This window comes from Panthera tigris, chromosome E1 (assembly GCF_018350195.1).
Source record: "Panthera tigris isolate Pti1 chromosome E1, P.tigris_Pti1_mat1.1, whole genome shotgun sequence".
Taxonomy (NCBI): domain Eukaryota; kingdom Metazoa; phylum Chordata; class Mammalia; order Carnivora; family Felidae; genus Panthera; species Panthera tigris.
Window position 1 is genome coordinate 22,456,540 of NC_056673.1, and position 16,179 is coordinate 22,472,718.

The following is a 16,179-nucleotide window of genomic DNA, read 5'->3' on the forward strand; positions in this document are numbered from 1 at the left end:
TCATCTTAGTAATGAGCCTGGCCTTTTTTGGTCCTTCCCGGTCTTGCTGGGTGTTCTTTCAGTTTGCTGTTCAAGGTACTATGTCTGTTTCCTTCTAGTCTCTCTCCTGCGTGTTTTTTTCTGCCGCTGAGATTATACTGTCTACACAGCTTCGTATTTCCCAGACCCTGGGCAACATCATCTTACACCTCCCCAGCACAGTACTGGAGGCCTGCCTTCCTTGGAGACTGTTGACATGCTGCTGGTTGGCAGCGGACAGGAGGTTGTCCTGGGTGCTCAGTGGGGTGCTCAGCAAGCTGGTCCCCCAGAATAAGGAGGACAGCTGCAGCTCAGCCTCCGGCCTTTACATTTGCCAGGCAAGATTGCTTCCTCGAGTCCCAGGGTAGATGTGCATGGAATCTAGCTCTCCCCACACAGGCCTGTGTGCACACAGCCATCTGCCCACGAGGCTCGGTGACCTCTGAGCCATAACTACTACAGCTGTATCCAAAAACTACCTTCTGTCTCCCAGGGTCACCTGAAGTCTTGACTGGGCACACTGGCTGTCCTCAGATTCCTTTCTGCCCACATCTTCGAGGCCCATCTCTATGAGATCAGCGTCAAGTGTCTGAACTCAGTTGGTGTTTCTTGCTATTTAGTCTTAAGGCTGGTTCTTTTGCTACGCAGCTCCCGTCCTCTCGTAGGCTGTTCCGTGGCTTCTCCCATACTCTCCCATACTCCCATACTCTACTCCCATACTCTACTCCCATACTTCTCCCATACTCTCCCATACTCTAGCTGTAAGACCTCGAACAAGTCAAAACAGCACCAAACTTCAGTTTCCCCATCTGTTGAACAGGAATATCAATAAGGCCACAGTGGCCCAAGCATCTCCACAAATAATGCAGTCTCTCAAGAGCATGCCTGTGTGCACACAGCCTGGGATTAGCCTGTGGTGTATCAACTCTCTTGTCAGTCTTAACTCTCAGACCTCTGGTGTTCTCCACCAGATGAGACAGGCTTCTATAGTGAAATTTTATTACAAAATTATAAAGCAGAGCTCTGTAACAAAAAATACACATTTGGGTTTGCTTTAACACCCAAGTAATTCTGAAGACTCTTAATATAAGCCACTTGAAGTAACACATTCACGTCCCCAAGATTTCAACCAATTTATACAATATATATTGTGCATGAATTCCTGTACAGCTTATTCTTACTAGCTTGGATCCAACTATTCCAATATATTATGAACCAGTCAGCTCTCCTAAGTCTTGAAACAAGTCTCAAATGAAATCTCAGAACAATCACAGCAAAAGCCATGGAATAACTGGAAGAATTAGAGGTTTTCATGATAAAATTAAGACCCAAGGATCCATGAGGGGTGGGGGTGGGGGTTACTCAAAGATAAAAATCAGGTTTTCTACCTAGATTAGTGACTGAAATGGGATCTTGAATTCCCAGCCTTTATTTGGTATGATAATGATGGATGACAACAAATCGGGGTGGTTTGACACCATTTTTCCTGAATGAAAACCTTTGTCAAAATAGATCAAAAGACTCCAAGGCAAGTTCTTTCTCCAGAATGAAACGATACCAGTTATAATTCTTACTGAGGTTACTAACCTTCAGGATATTATTCATAACTTCTGTCTAGGAGAGGGACTGTGGGAGGTGGGGAGAGGGAAGGCCTCAGCAGTGAAAGCAAGTTTTAGGGAGAGAGCCAGCATCTGCCCTGAAGTTATTGCTAGATCTTAACTGAGTTGCATAAATACAGACCTGTTTCACAGTGGAATCGAGAAGTGGTGGAATTCTCTGCCAAACTGGTACGCATTGTAAACCATAATATTTACTGTCCAGCAGAAAGGTCAAAGGTCCTCTCACTGACCTCTTGATTCCCCCAATTCCTACAAAGGCTGAGTCCCAGAATCCAGTCATCCAGGGCTTGGTGTAACGTCAAGGTAAGTGGCCCAGTGGTTCAACTGGCAACCACCTTATGCAATCATTTCACTCCTCTGAAGGGGAATAGTGGTTGATGATGGGGGAAAGCCTAAGCACGTCTGTACCGATAAACAGGTCCCCTTGGAGTTTCCCACTGTCTTCCAAAGTCATGCTAGGTTCCAGTCTGAGAGAACTTGACTGTTCGGCAGGGGAGTAGGGTGGGGGCGGTGGTCTGCCAAGGCCCTCGGTGTCTAGGGTTTGTGTAGTTTATCCATTGGTGATGGCCGCACACACGGCTCTTCGATAGCATGTGTGTGGGTTCTTGACTAAGCTTCTCCAGCAAACCTAAGCCCTTTGGCTCTTCCAGTGGTAGAACAACCCTAAAAGGGCTCAAGAATCCTCTAGCTCAATGTATGGTCTTTCTAAAGGACCTTGAGAGTGCTTCTTCCTGACCTGCCCTCAAGTCAGTGTTCTGAGAAAGGAAATGGGAGTAGAGAGTCCCCACCAACCTGGGGAATTAAGACTTGCAGCTGTCTGCTCAACAGCTGACTCCAGTCTCATTCGGTACCTTCAGATACCCCTCGGGTGTTGAGGTTTGGTCTCCAGGAACTTCAGGAGAAGTCTGGCTAGAGGAGAGCAAGGCCGTCTGCCTTCAGTGAGACCATGGAAAAGAGTGGGACTTCATTCTCAGAGGAAAGTGGTTTGCTGTTCCTGTCTGCTGGAGAAGTCAAAGTTAAGCAGAAAGCCCCTGCTTCCACCCAACACTTTCCCTTCTCTCAAACTAACAGGGATGGTGTGTGGGCCCTAGAGAAGCAGAGAGGCTGTGTGAGCCGTCTCACGCAAACGGACTCAAACTTCCCAGCAGTTTGGGAGCCGGGATTGGGGTCAGGAGACTCATCGCTTCCAGTCCCAGCACTTAAGGAAGCAACTCTTCATGACTTTGAAATTTTTCAGTAGCAGTTGAGTTTTGTTTCTCACCAGAGCTAAGTTTACTGGTCCAAATTCAGTCCCAAGGAGGATCACTCTCGGTCTGGTAAGCTAACATCTTTTTGGTCTGAAGAAACAAATGGATTTTAGGCAATGTAGCCAGAGACGTTAGCAAAGGTAGGTTAAAGCACAGAAAGCCAGAGCAGAAATAAATCCAAATGTGCTGGGGAGGAAGAGAACCATTTCTACCAGGACTTCTGACCGGTGAAGGCCAGAGGCAGGCAGCTCAGAAGGACGGGTGGGGTACACAAGGATGAAACTGTTAGACTTTCGGAGGAAAGGAGGAAGATGCGGTCCAAGTTCTGGCAAGTCCTCTCTTCATCAGGTGCCATCATTACCCCAAGATCACTGAGACAGAGACTTGCCCGTGCAGTCTGTTCCGGTTTCCACCGGCCTCCGGCGCTGCCAGCCAAGAGGTGCGCCTCCGCGGCAGGACAGGCATGCCCAGAGGTGACAGCATCCTTGCTTGCCCCGGTCTTACGAGCACTGCAGATTTTCTTGTTAGCCTGCCCCTCCGCGAGCTGCCCAGTCTGGAACCCAGACACCTCAAGCTACGTCCCCATAAGGCACTGAAGAAGCCGGTGCAAGCCCTCACGATCGGAAGACGTGCACGGCTCGGATCACGTACTGCCGGCAGATGGGACACTCGTTCATGCGCTTGCCGCACTTGGTGCAGGTCACCATGTGGCCGCACTCCAGCAGGACACAGTCGATGGGCGAGTCCATGCAGATCCTACACAGGTTCTCCTCCACGCTGGATGGCGCCGCTCCCCCTGTACAAACACCGGGCAGGAAGCGGGCGGAGGGGAGGGGAGGCTGTGAGTGTGGAAGAGAACAAACGCCCCAGTCCACACACTTCCCTCAACTGGAGCTCCAGGCAGACATCTCCCCCCTCCAGTCCTCAATCCCAGCTGCGTGCTTAATCTGCGCCTCTGTGGGGCAGGCTACGGATCTGAAGAATAAAGTACTCGGAGATCAAACACAAGCCAGCACAGGAGAACTAAATAAGGCCAAGTCCTCAAAGCTTAAAAGAATTTTCAGACAGTTGAGGATGTAATATGGTGAGAAAGTGGCACTTGGGGACTCATTATCCCCTGAGGCAGAACATGCTGAAAAGATAAAGAACTGGTTCCAAGAAGTTTAGATCTAAATGGTACTGTAGTGAACAGCTCGTTAAGGATGGCAGGGCTTATCGGTAAACATATCCCCGATTTCATATAGCCAAGGATCAGGGGGGCCCCCTGTGCTATCCCACAGACCTCCCCAGGGCCTCCTCCTCGGAGGGGACTTCTGGGCAGAAGAGCCCAGCAGAGATCATAGCTCCCTCTTCTGTGCCCACCCCCCGACGCCTGCTCCTCGCATTGGATCACAGTGTTGATCTCCCCCACCACACCAGGAGCTCCTTAATTCAACAAATTCCATCAATTTCTGCAGTTCTACACTTAGCATTTGTTGTGTGCTCTGAGGTCAGGTATTTCTCTTTGAATCCCTAACATGCCAGTCATGTGGTAGGTGTTCTCTAAATGTCTCAAAAATGAACATCTCCCAAAGGAGTGCTAACAGCTCACGTTTGCGGAATGCTGTGCCAGGCAGGGTCCTAAGAGCTTTGCGTATTTTCACTCTCTGAATCCTCATTAGAAACTAGGAAGTAGGTACTCTTGGCACCTGGGGCCAAGGAGTTAAGTGGCTTGCCCAAGGACACACAACTGCTAAGTAGAGGAGCCAGGATTCGAATCCCAGCAGGCAGGCCTTCCGGGCAAGTGGCCCGAGGACAGGGACTATGGAATTAGTATCAGCTGCTCCGTGCACAGAGCTAGTAGCAGCTGGCTGGCTTGGGCCAGTGATGAGGTGCAGTGGGCATGGCCAGGATCCTAGTTTAGTGCAAACAGAAAATCCACGTCCAAAATCCCAGCCATCCCCAGCATGTTTTAAATGGTAGCCCAAACCAGGTAGCCATAAGCAGGGAGCTGGCCGCGTGCCAGTCACCTGTCCCATGCCACTGCTGCTCTGCACTTTCTTCTGTTTCCTGGACTATTCAAAAAGTCAGACAACATCTGAGGTGGGCTAGCTGTGAAAGGAAAGCTGTGAAACCTACTGGCCCCTTTAAGCAGTTGTTGGCCCCAACAGGGGTTTGGAAAGGACTGAACTATATACATAAAATGATCTAGAGCGAACTACAGAATATCATACTGATTGCTGTTCTTAGGAACAACGATAAACCCATCTACTCAGTTGCCAGTATTCTCCCAGAGAAACAAACAAAAAAGACAGCATGTGGATTAGCCTGATCTTGGCATCAGGAGAGGGGGTGAGTCTAGAACCCCCAAGGGTTTGTGGGGGCCGAGAACTCAATGTTTGAGGATTTATCTGAGCAAAAGGCCATTTTACTAAAGAACAAGTTTGGGAGAGTCTTCTGAAAGTTCTCTCTTGGGGGCACAGCTCAATCGCACAGCCTTGAGGCTTTCAAAAGGCAGAACGAAGGTGTTTTTAGAATGAAGCCCAGGCCCCGCCATATTTCTGTAGTGCTTTCTGGGGTACCTGCAGGCCCAGTGGCTGTCTTTAACACCCAGGTGGGGGTGTGGCAGCAGGGTGGTATAGGAGTCTTGTGGTCAGAGAGCATCACATGTGACACCTTTCCTGCTCCATCCCGAGAGCAGCTCCAGCCACTGCCCAGCCCTGTATGAACAAGGCTCAGGTCACCTCCCTCTCTTTTTGGTTGGCACCAGGAGCTGTGAAACATGTCAGGCGATTTCTCTGCAGGTACACACAGAGACCCTCCCCACTCAGACCAGAACAGAGTGAAAACTGCAGGGGAAGGAGCACCTTAGCAGCAGGAGTATGAAAAATGAAGCGAATGCGACACGCGCCACCGCTCGCTTTGGTAAATATTTTACAGATGCTGACTCCCAAGCTCTGGCAACCCCGAGACATGCACATCAGTCTGCCCCTGGGTAGGCTGCCACTCTTCACCTTCCCCAGCTTTCCCAGGGAGGCGAGAAGGACAGTTTTTAAAGATGCTGAGAAGCCCTGGTTCTCTGTGAAATTTCCCCTATGCTCTCTAGATGCCAATACGCTCACAATTCTTAGCCTGCTAAGAGGAAGCAGGGTTAGCAGAGGGGAAAAACAGAAGAGCTCAGAGTCCAAACACGGTCCCAAATAGAAGCAACTACGTACCGTTCTGGTCTTCAGCACCACACACTGCAAAGGAAAGAAAAAGAAGATGTCTGAATGTGTGATGGCATGACGAACGTCTCCAACCAGCCTGTCCTCACTTTGTGCTCGGACCGCTTCCCTGCTTGGGAGCCAGGCTGGCCAAGAGCCCAGCCAGACGCCCGCCCTCCTCGCTCACACGCTCAGAGCTCACACACAACTCCCGCTGGCGTATCCGGTCCAGTCTTGGTAAAAGGGATTCCACTGGTTTGGATGAACAACACTGCCAAGTAGGCAGGACCCTGCAGAGGCACAGTATCCTTTTCTATCACTTTTGAAGCAGCATTAACATCAAGAAGGAAGGAACAGTCAGCCAAGGAGTCTGGATGAGGTGCTCCCATGGGGCCATGTCCTATTCCCCAGGACATCACAACTCTACAGGGATTTTGGGGACAATCCCAGAGAGGAAAGTGAGTCTGTGAGCAGGTGACTAGTCAGACATCCTCAACTCTGATAAACTAGTGGGACAGGAGAGCCTGAAATCGGATCTCGACCACCAACAGCATGCACGGAATCAAAATGCTGATTGCAGAAGCTAAATCAGGTGGGGAGGAGAGGGCTCTGGGTGAAATTTTAGGAAAAGAGGAGTTTAAAAACAGCTGAATACACACTCCTCTTCCACAGGACTCTCTGCCTTTCCTATGGCGTCCCTCATGAATCGATAATAGGGAGACGAAGTTCTTTCCCCAAATTCATTCAACCACAGGCCTAGATATTTTACTGGGCACCGCCTAAAACTGATGCCGTGTAGAATGCTTTGGGAAATGACTGCAGGGAAAGCCCACAATCAGGCAGAATAGATCTATTCCCCTGTACCACGTGTGCAGACGCACCTCATCTCCCAACTGCTCAGGAGGGTATTGCTGGGCGGGGTATGGCGGGGTGGGAGGGGGGGAGGGGGACACGTTGTGGGAAAGGCTACGGACTCCGTCCAGGATGCCTTCAGTTCAAATACAGGCTCTACAATAAAAGGGTAATGCCAATCATGCCTATTTCGCAGACAGCTCTGAGGATTAAATGAATGTACACGGTGCCTAACCCGGTCCTGGCACTCAACTTCAAATGGCAGCTATTACTGGCCGGTGCAGATGCATAAGGTGACTCCTTCCTTGGCTAAAAGCACAGAAATCTAGTCAGGTCGGTGCCGTCAGGCTTTAGAGTGAGAACAAGCAAGCAGTCCGGGTCCGTGTGCAGCTGCCGCGCAGCCGGCCCCTCACCCAGGTGCTGGAGGCCCTTCTGGTCCTTGTACAGCCGCGTCACCCTCTCCATCAGCTCCCACTTCTCACAGCAGCCCTTGTAGTTGACGAAGTTGCGCGCCAGGATCTCCTTCAGCTGCCGCACGGTCAGACCTTCAATGTCCTCCAGGTCGGTCAGGTCAGACAGAGAGGCCCTCCGGCCTGGGACGAAGCCATCCTCTGAGTCGACAGACTGCAATGGCAACGGTGAGATCGGTGGGCTCAGCTCTTACCTCCCAAGCTCTCGCCAAGAGACCATACTTCTGGGCCCGACCTCAAGAAGTAAGTAGGAACAGAGGCAGGAAGAGGACCTGGCCTGGTGCTTTGCTTTGCAAAAGAGCCCCCAGTCTCTTCCTGACCCACAGTCCTGGGCTCAGGCATGGCCAGCCCCAAACCCACCAACCAGTGTCATACAGGAGAAGGCGCACCGGTTTGAGTCACGCGGCCCTAATTTTGACTCCTCCACCGACTGATGCTAAACACCATCGAGCAAGTTGCTCGCCTCTCTAAGCCCGTCTTTCCCCTCCGTAAAGGAGAAATTGCCGTCCTGCCGCACAGGGTTCCTGTGAAGATTAAAGGTAGCAACACAAGAAACCACCAAGCATGGTGCTGGCCTTTCCCCTCTCCCCTGGAGTGAGTTCTGCTTCCCTCTGGAAGAGGCAGACTTCCCTGGCCAGCACTCCTCTGTACGCGACCTTGACCACAGCTTCGTGGCCCTGCTGGCTGTGCCCTCTGGACTGGCCCCGCCGTGGCTGAAGCCTGAACTCCGTCTCATCTTTCCTCCTGATTTTCTGACCTCCTTCTCCTGACAATAGCTACTGTGTGCTAGAAGCAGAAGAAAAGAACAACAAGATTTGCGCGGCAGCACCAGGAGCCTGCCCTCTGGCGACTTACAGAAAGGCAAGAGACTAGAAACAAAGGGGCCGCGAGGCTCCCTGGTCTCCACTGTGACCTCTCAACTCCTCACTTAACAACTGACGGCTTCCAAGGTTTATCTGGAACGCTAACACTAAGCTCCACCCCTGAAAACAGAATTGTAGGACTATCATCACAGGCTGATTCTTCACTTCTGAGTCCGCTGAGAGGGTCCCAATCACAGCCTGGCAACACCAGTGAAAGAACAAAGGCAAAGGCACAGACCCAAGCAGAGGCCCCACCTGGGTCTCATCCTCAGCAGGTGCTCTGGCTGTGCTCTCCGGGTAGACGGGTTCCTCTTGGTCCTGAGACACATGGCCATTGGCCTGTGGGAAGAGAAAGGTGCCATCACATCCACAGAGACGACCCAGGGATTTGCACAGCATGGGCCTCTTCCCAGCTCATACCATATCCAAACGTATTCCCATCTCCCCCGGAAATCTGGTGTCTCGAACCACAGCATTACAAAAGACTGCTCTTTAATACTGACTCTGTCGGGGGGAGAAACAATACAAATAGATTTCAACTCTAAAAGACAAGCAATGCATTACTTCTGCTCACCACCAGGGTGGCATTAGTGGCCACTCACCATCAATGTGATCTCAGCTTGAACAGTCCAAGTGAGGGGAGGACCACAGGTCCACTGCACTGCAGGCTGCTCTCTAACTGCCATCCAGGTTCTCCTTGACGCTGATCCCAAACTTCCCTTCCTGTAACTTCTACCCACCATCCTTGGTTCTACCCCTGGAACCAATGTCCACGATCTTCTCACAAATTGTTCACGTCATGTCTTCTCGCCTCCACACCATTATCTCCCTGGCTTCCTCATTTGACCCAGATGAGACTTTTTAGACCCTTATCACTCTGTTCCCTCTCTTCCATCCAGTCACCGCTCTTACATTCTAGAAATGTGCTCCGACCAGCAGTGCACACAATTACTAAGAGCTATCTTGATACCTGGTCAAAAATTACCTTAATGCACCAGAGAATCTATTAGCCTAAAACTATAAAGACAGATGTCTATGCTTAAGGAGTTTAAAATTCTAACTTCTCAAAAGGCTTTGTCAAAGAGTAGTTAAAACTGTGAGCCTCCTAGTTCCATCACCATTTTTTTTAATGTATATTTTGAGAGACAAAGAGAGAGAATAAGTGGGGAAGGGGCAGAGAGAGAGGAAGAGAGAATCCCAAGCAGGCCTGCACTGTCAGTAAGCAGAGCCTGACACGGGGCTCAATCTCACAAAGTGGGAGATCAGGACCTGACCCAAAATCAAGAGTCAGATGCTTAACCAACTAAACCACCCAGGCACCCCACCCCACCCCCACATCACCATTTAAGCCACAACCCCCTTAACTAGAGCCTCTTCACCCACTGCTCCCTCCAAGCAAAGGCCCTGGTGTGAGCCAGGAGCAAACAGGTGTCTGAGCTCACAGGCCTTTCCTCCAGACTCTCAGAACAATAAAGGGACAGCCCAGGAAACCAGTCCCCCATGGCCCCAACCACTCATCCCAGATTACGATGCATGACATAGAGCTAATTAAGAAGAGGCCAATAACTACAATGGAAATGAAAAGTAAAAATCACCACCACCACCAAAAATGCCAGGTGGTGGTGAGATCACACATGTAGCATACACGTATGGGGATGCCCCCAAAACAGTATCTGGTTCTCCCTTAGCTTTACGTGGATGTGGTACCCACCAGTCTCCTGGAGTTACAAAGCCTTTCCGAGCCTAACCTCCTAAGTAGACAGCTTCTGTATGTCCTTTTTTTCCTAGAAAGAGAAACTGGAATCCACACTGCAAAGCATGCTCTTGTCTTTTCAGTTTGCCCACTGGCTAAATCAAAATCTATAACTAGTGTCTACCCACTATTTTGCTTATTCTACCCACTTCTATCCCTAGTAATGATGGCCAGGGTGCTAAGGGGAAGGGAAAGAAGCCTGGAGTGGACGCCATGGCAGATTTGCATCCTAGGTGCAGGTAGCCTGCACGAGTTACTTGACTTCCCATGTCTCTTCTCCTGGCTTGAAAACTGCAGATGTCACCAGAACAGGGGATGTGAGCTGTGACCTGCGGGTGCAGCCTGGAACTTCTGCTTAAGGGCAGGAAGTTAAGAACCTACTCCTTTCATGGAAAAACCCACCTGAAAGTTCTTTAGGGAACAGCAATTTCCTCAAGTTACTTTCCGGGCTCCCCATAAACAGGAGTGCTCAACCCAGCCAAGGGAGGAAGTCATACTAGGGAGTAAAACCTGCCAGGAGACAGAGCCCCAGTGTAGGGAAGAGTTAAACTCCAGCTGGGGAGAGGGCACACCACAGCCCCCAAGAGAGCTAAGTGAGTTTACTGCAGGTGAAGTAAGCCAGCACCCTGGCCTTTATGCCTCAGTGCCTGCCAGAGCTGAATCAGGGGCCCAGTCCCGGCGAAGGAGGGAGTCACAAGCAAGAGGCAGCGGCCAGCCACGGCCTGCACAGGACCTAACACTAGTGCTAAGCCAGCTGTAAGAGGCTCCCAGGTCTTCAGACCCGCTGTCACACCAGCCAGTTCTCCAAAAATCCTGGTGAGAGCAAAAGTAGTCTGGGATCGCAAACCCCATTTCATCGATGAAGGCTCAAAGCTTGCCCAAGGTGACCAAAGAGTCAGTGACAGATTGGATATGGAAACCAGATCTTCTAGGTCCTAATGCCAGATAAATAAAAGGGTCACCGAGGCACTTTAGTGTATCTCTGGGGCGCCACCACTCCTGACACGCTGGGTAAGTGTACTGGCCTCGCTCTAACCCAGTAGCTGGTTTGCACATCTACCTTCCCTCTCACAGGGGCTTCCTGAAGGCACAGGCAGCTCTGTACTCCCCAGGCCTGGTTCACAGCTCCGCCAATGTGCTGCTCTTTGCCTGCTGTTTCTAAGCCCCCTGGGAGGATGCCAAGGCCACTTCCCATTCCATAGTATACCAACCACAACCTGACCCAAACGGTGACTGGCGAGAGAAGCAGCGACCGTGTCTGGGTCGCAGTGTTCCTCCGTTCTCCCTTCCCTCTCCATGTGCCTTTTCCTATGTGCCTTGTGACGGTTACTAAGGCACCGAGCTCCCCACCTGGCTAAGGAAGACTGATAACAAAGATAAGCAGGAGGGCAGTCTGCACAGGACTAAATTTGGAATTAACAGTTTTCTCACAATATTTCTGGAACAATGAGTTTTTAAAAACTGACTAACAGGGATATATGTCTGTATTGAGAAAATACAAAAACCACAAAAATACCTGATGCTGTGCATTATCGTCTCTGAAAAAAACAAAACCGGGGTCTGATGTCCAGAAAACATGCCTGCATCAGTAGGCAGAAGGGACACTTAGCCTCGCACCCACTCGCACACAGCGAGCAGGAGAGCGCATGGAGCCCCCTGACCTGCCAGGGGCGGCCGTGACCCGGTGCATACCTGCTGGGTTTCCTGAGCCTGGGCTGGGGGAACAGAGGTGGCCTGTGCGGACGAAGAGGCGAGGTGAGGCGAGGTAGGAGGTACCGTGCTGGCGCGAGGCTGGGTCAGGAAGGCCTGCTGCTCGGGGACATCCGCAGACAAGGTGGGCGCGCGAGTCCTGCCCTCCTGGGAGATTACGGGCTGCTGGCCAAGCACCAAGAACACCAGCTCCTCTTTCTCCCGGCACATTTCGGTGGAGGTGTCATGGAGGCTGAGATAGTCCCTGAGGTCCTTCACCTTCATCTTCATGAGCTCCTCCCGCCGAAAGGCCGTGGCTCGGAACCGCTGGCACAGAAGGCAGAGGCGGGGCCCATTTCCCACCTGGCTCGAACAGCTCAGGCAGAAATTCTTCTTGCAGTCCAGGCAGGTCTGCTGCTTAGAGCAAGAGGCAGCAGAAACCATGTCAGACTGAGGACAAGAGGGGTGGGATGGGGGCCTAGGGCTACATGCCCAGCAAGGCCTCCCCCAATCACTCCTACTTGTACTAAGCTACCTATTTTTTAGGCTATTTTAAAGTAGGCCCCGCGGCCCAACATGGGGCTTGAACGCACGTCCCCGAGATCCAGAGTCGGACGCTCTACCGACTGAGCCAGCCAGGCGCCCCAGGATGTGGGTGCCAGCTCCCTTTTTCAGGTTAAACACCACCCCCAGATGGCAGACCTCCCCCCCGCCCCGTATGCATCTGTGTATCCATGTACAGGATGCTACATTTATTATTCCAGTTGAGGCTTACTTTTTCATTGTACAGATAGAGAAACAGAGGTTACTAAGAATACCAGCTTTAGGGTCGGAAAAAAACCAACATTTTTATTTAGTCTCCCCCCTCCATTGTTTTCAAAAGTTTATTTATTTATTTTTTGAGAGACAGCACAAGCAGGGGAGGGGCACAGAGAGACAGAGGATCATAAGCATGCTCTGCACCATCAGCACAGAGCCCAACTCGGGACTCGATCTCACAAAGCTGTGAGATCATGACTTGAGTGGAAATCAAGAGATGGACGCTTAACTGACTGAACCACCCAGGTGCCCCTCTCCCCCATTTTTTATGGTGTCACCTTGGGTGTGTAACTTAGCCTCTCTAGCCCTCAGTTTCCTCATCTGTAAAATGGGGCAGTAATAGTATCTACTTCATATGACCGTTGTATAGTTAAGAGAGAATGCATTTAGCATACCTGACACATGATTCTTCAATAAGTGTTAACTCTTTTAATTATTATTTCTAGGAAATGTGAGATAATTTTGAGAGCCAGGATTCAAACTCTGAACTACGATTCTTTCTACTTTACTGCTGAGAAAAGAAAGCAAATGCATGTGTATGATGGTGGTTGACTACTATTATTAATTAAATTTACTGAGAGGCCACGATGTGCTAGGGCCTGTCATTTAATTCTCAAAGCAACCCCGCAAAGCACTACTGTATCGCTGTATTATGTATTAATGTACATAATCATTAATCAATCATTATTAACAGGCCTCCCTGTTTCACCAAGCAGGCGAGGCCCAGAGAAATTAAGCACCGTACTCGAGGGCAGGCAGGGAACAGCAGAGCTGGGACTCACACTGCAGGCCTGTCCATGTGGAATGTCCGCAGCCACGCCTGTTGCACCAGGCCATGCTGCCTAACTCAGTCCCGGTCAAGCCTACAGCAGGACCTAGTCCAGGGCCTGGCTCTCCATCTCCAAACCCCACCCAGGAAGGCCCAGAGTGCTGGCAATCCAGAGAAGCACGGCAGCATATCCAAGGCAAATACTCAGACAGCTACAGGGGCCCCCCAGACGCGATTAGGGAGCTCTCATCTGCGCAAGTGCAGAGTGTCCCAGCCGCACGACGAGAGCACCTAGCAGGTAGGAGGTACTGCATGGCAGCAGCCTTTCCCGTAACGGCAGACCACACAGCACACAAGGGCTTGCTCAACTCACAGGAAGCAAATCCTCAGCCTCTCGCCCTACAGGCTGAGCCAGCACAGCGACATCTGACTGAGCTCTGTCCCAGCCAAGAGCAGGCCACACTCCCACGGTACAGGTAATCCGTGGGCACGCTGGCATGGCCCTGGAAGCACACACTAGTCCTCTAAAGAAATTAAAAACTTTTCATCCTCTGGTGACTTGAGCATTAACTAAATATTTCTGTTCCCTCTCTTCTAAATATAGAAAGCTGAATTCAAACTTGCAAGAATGCCCGAGAGACTTAGGTTCACCTAGGCGAGATCAGATACCCCTGTGCAGGCTGAAGAAGGCTCCAAGTGGCATTCGTGTCATAAAGGGAAACGGGCATGTCTACCACCCAGTTTTGACCACTCATACTTAGAAGGTGTTTTGAAAGGACACATATCCAGCTCCCTCACTCTCTACAGTCATAACCAGACAATAAAATGGTCAGAGCCCAAGTTAAAAGGACACATGGCTGCATAAGCATCATAACAGTCCTGAAACCTGTAGCCACTCAGGTAGAAAATAGATGTTTTGGGGTCCTGGGGGGTTCATTTAGATCTAAAGCTTTTCTATTGGGAAATGAAATACGTTTACGATGACTGATCATGAAATGACGAGGCTTTGGTGTCATAAAGCTGCAGGTCCTGACGTGGAACATTACTTAAGTCAATGCAGTTTGACAAGACCTAGCCTGACGCGATTAAAAAGCCCTGAGTTGCTCAATCAGCCAGATCTAAACAACTCTGTATTTCTTCAAATGTGCCCAGCTTATTGGATTATTGGATGCAAGATCAGAATGCAAAGGCAGCCACCCAGCTTCTCCATATCCCCCTGCTCGCAGGGGACTCTCAAGTCAGCCGGCATCTGAAACACCCCCTCAAGGAGTGAGACAGCCTCCAGGCTAGCATACCAGCCTGCAGAGCCAGGACAGAACAAAGGGAAAGGAGAAAACGGCTGTCAACAAACGTGGGCAGAATGAGCAAAGGCAACACGTGTGTATAAATTCTAGCAAACCCTGCAAACCAACTGAGTAACAAGGAAGCATGAAAGATGAGTTAGCGGAGCCAACGTCCCTGCAAAATTGCCAAGAGTACAGCACCTCCAGGCAGGCACCGCCCTTCAAGGGATGCCCGGCATGGGGGGGGGGGGGGGGCGGGTCGCTCTCCTTGGCTAATCTGCCCTTCTGTTATTCCTCCCCACTCCCCGTGCACACTCCCTGGCACAGGTGAGACAGCCCCTCCTCCGCACCAGCCTTCCTATGGGCATTTCTCCCTGCAGCCCACTGCGGGGGGAAGAGGACAGCCTGAGGAGTGACACAGTTAGGATTCATTCCTGGCAGGTCCCTTCCTCGCTAAGGGAACTTGTACAAAATAAGTAAGTTCCCAGGGCATCAGATTCCTCACCTGTAACGTCAGAAGGTCAACCCACCTCTAAGGGTTACTGAAAGCATTACATGAGGTCATGCATAGGAAACCTTAGCATAAGGTGGGCACTCACAAAAAAAGGTAACACAGTCACCTTTTATTCCCTTCCCCCTTTGCCTTATCTCTGAGCTTCTGCCAGTACTCTGAGATCCCAAGATCTCTTCTAGTTTCTAAGTACGACCTCCTCCTCCGCAGCCTCCCCTAACTGGTCCAACTAAAGAGGCTGGGCACCAGCCCCCCCCCCCCGCCCCTTTCCAAAACGGTCGGGGCCCCTGCCAAACTATGCATGGGTATTGCCAATACAGAGGAGGTTTTTGGCTTGGGGCAAAACATTTGGCTTGTCATCCCTCTCTAGGACTAAAAACTCTAAGGCAGGGGGTACAAGCTATGTTCTCTCCAGATAGTCCTGAATGTTATCTGTGCATTGTACTGGATGAGTATTCAGAAGATACTGACCACAATGAAGAAAAGAAAAACAGCAGGATCCTCATAATCATTTCCTTTCAACCAACTTCTAGAAAACACGTTTTAAAAGCCTGTGGTTGTTATTTGCCAAGCCCTAAAGATATGAATGCTGATCCACTTAAGAAGGAAGTTACAAATGAAAAATTCTCTTAGGAGAAAACATCCTTAATATTCACAAAATCCATTGTGAATTACACAAAATTAATTATTATTTTTGTGGCAAGACATCGTACCACTAGCCATCTTTTTCCGTTCAAATTGGAACTTTTCTTCCTCTCATACCCCCAAAAGCTCTTTTTGCTACAGAAGCTTTCTCCTTATCTCTTTGATCTCTTTGATCTCTTTGGTTCCTCTGTTCAAAATCTTTCTTGTGCTTCCTTGCTATCTGGTGACAAGCTCCTTCCAGCGGAAGTCATGGCCTTTCACCATCTGATCCCAGTGTGGTCCACCCTAACTCCTCGAGCATCCTGCACTCTGGCCAAACAGGCCACTCACAGTTCCCAAACACACCTGGCACTTGCCCCACCTCTGGTGTCTTTACTTCAGCCGCTGCTTTGCAGATCAATAAACCTTTCATCCAGCTAGAATTATCTGGTGTCTCAATTTACCAGCAATGCCTGA

General features: G+C 50.4%; 1 protein-coding gene across 8 annotated transcripts in view; it reads right to left on the reverse strand.

The window, feature by feature from the left end:
- Window positions 1-1,000: 1,000 nt before the first annotated feature.
- RFFL (ring finger and FYVE like domain containing E3 ubiquitin protein ligase) overlaps window positions 1,001-16,179 on the reverse strand; it is a 66,052-nt gene continuing 50,873 nt past the window's right edge. For 5 of the 8 annotated variants that reach the window (XM_042967032.1, XM_042967033.1, XM_042967027.1 and 2 more), the window contains 5 exons: window positions 11,700-12,113; window positions 8,510-8,593; window positions 7,335-7,545; window positions 6,082-6,105; window positions 1,001-3,680 (listed from right to left, as the gene is read on the reverse strand). In XM_042967032.1, the coding sequence (XP_042822966.1) occupies window positions 3,499-3,680; window positions 6,082-6,105; window positions 7,335-7,545; window positions 8,510-8,593; window positions 11,700-12,113 (915 nt within the window). In that variant the 3' untranslated portion in view covers window positions 1,001-3,498. The remainder of the gene's footprint in view (window positions 3,681-6,081; window positions 6,106-7,334; window positions 7,546-8,509; window positions 8,594-11,699; window positions 12,114-16,179) is intronic. The other 3 variants (XM_042967028.1, XM_042967030.1, XM_042967029.1) reach the window with 3 other exon arrangements.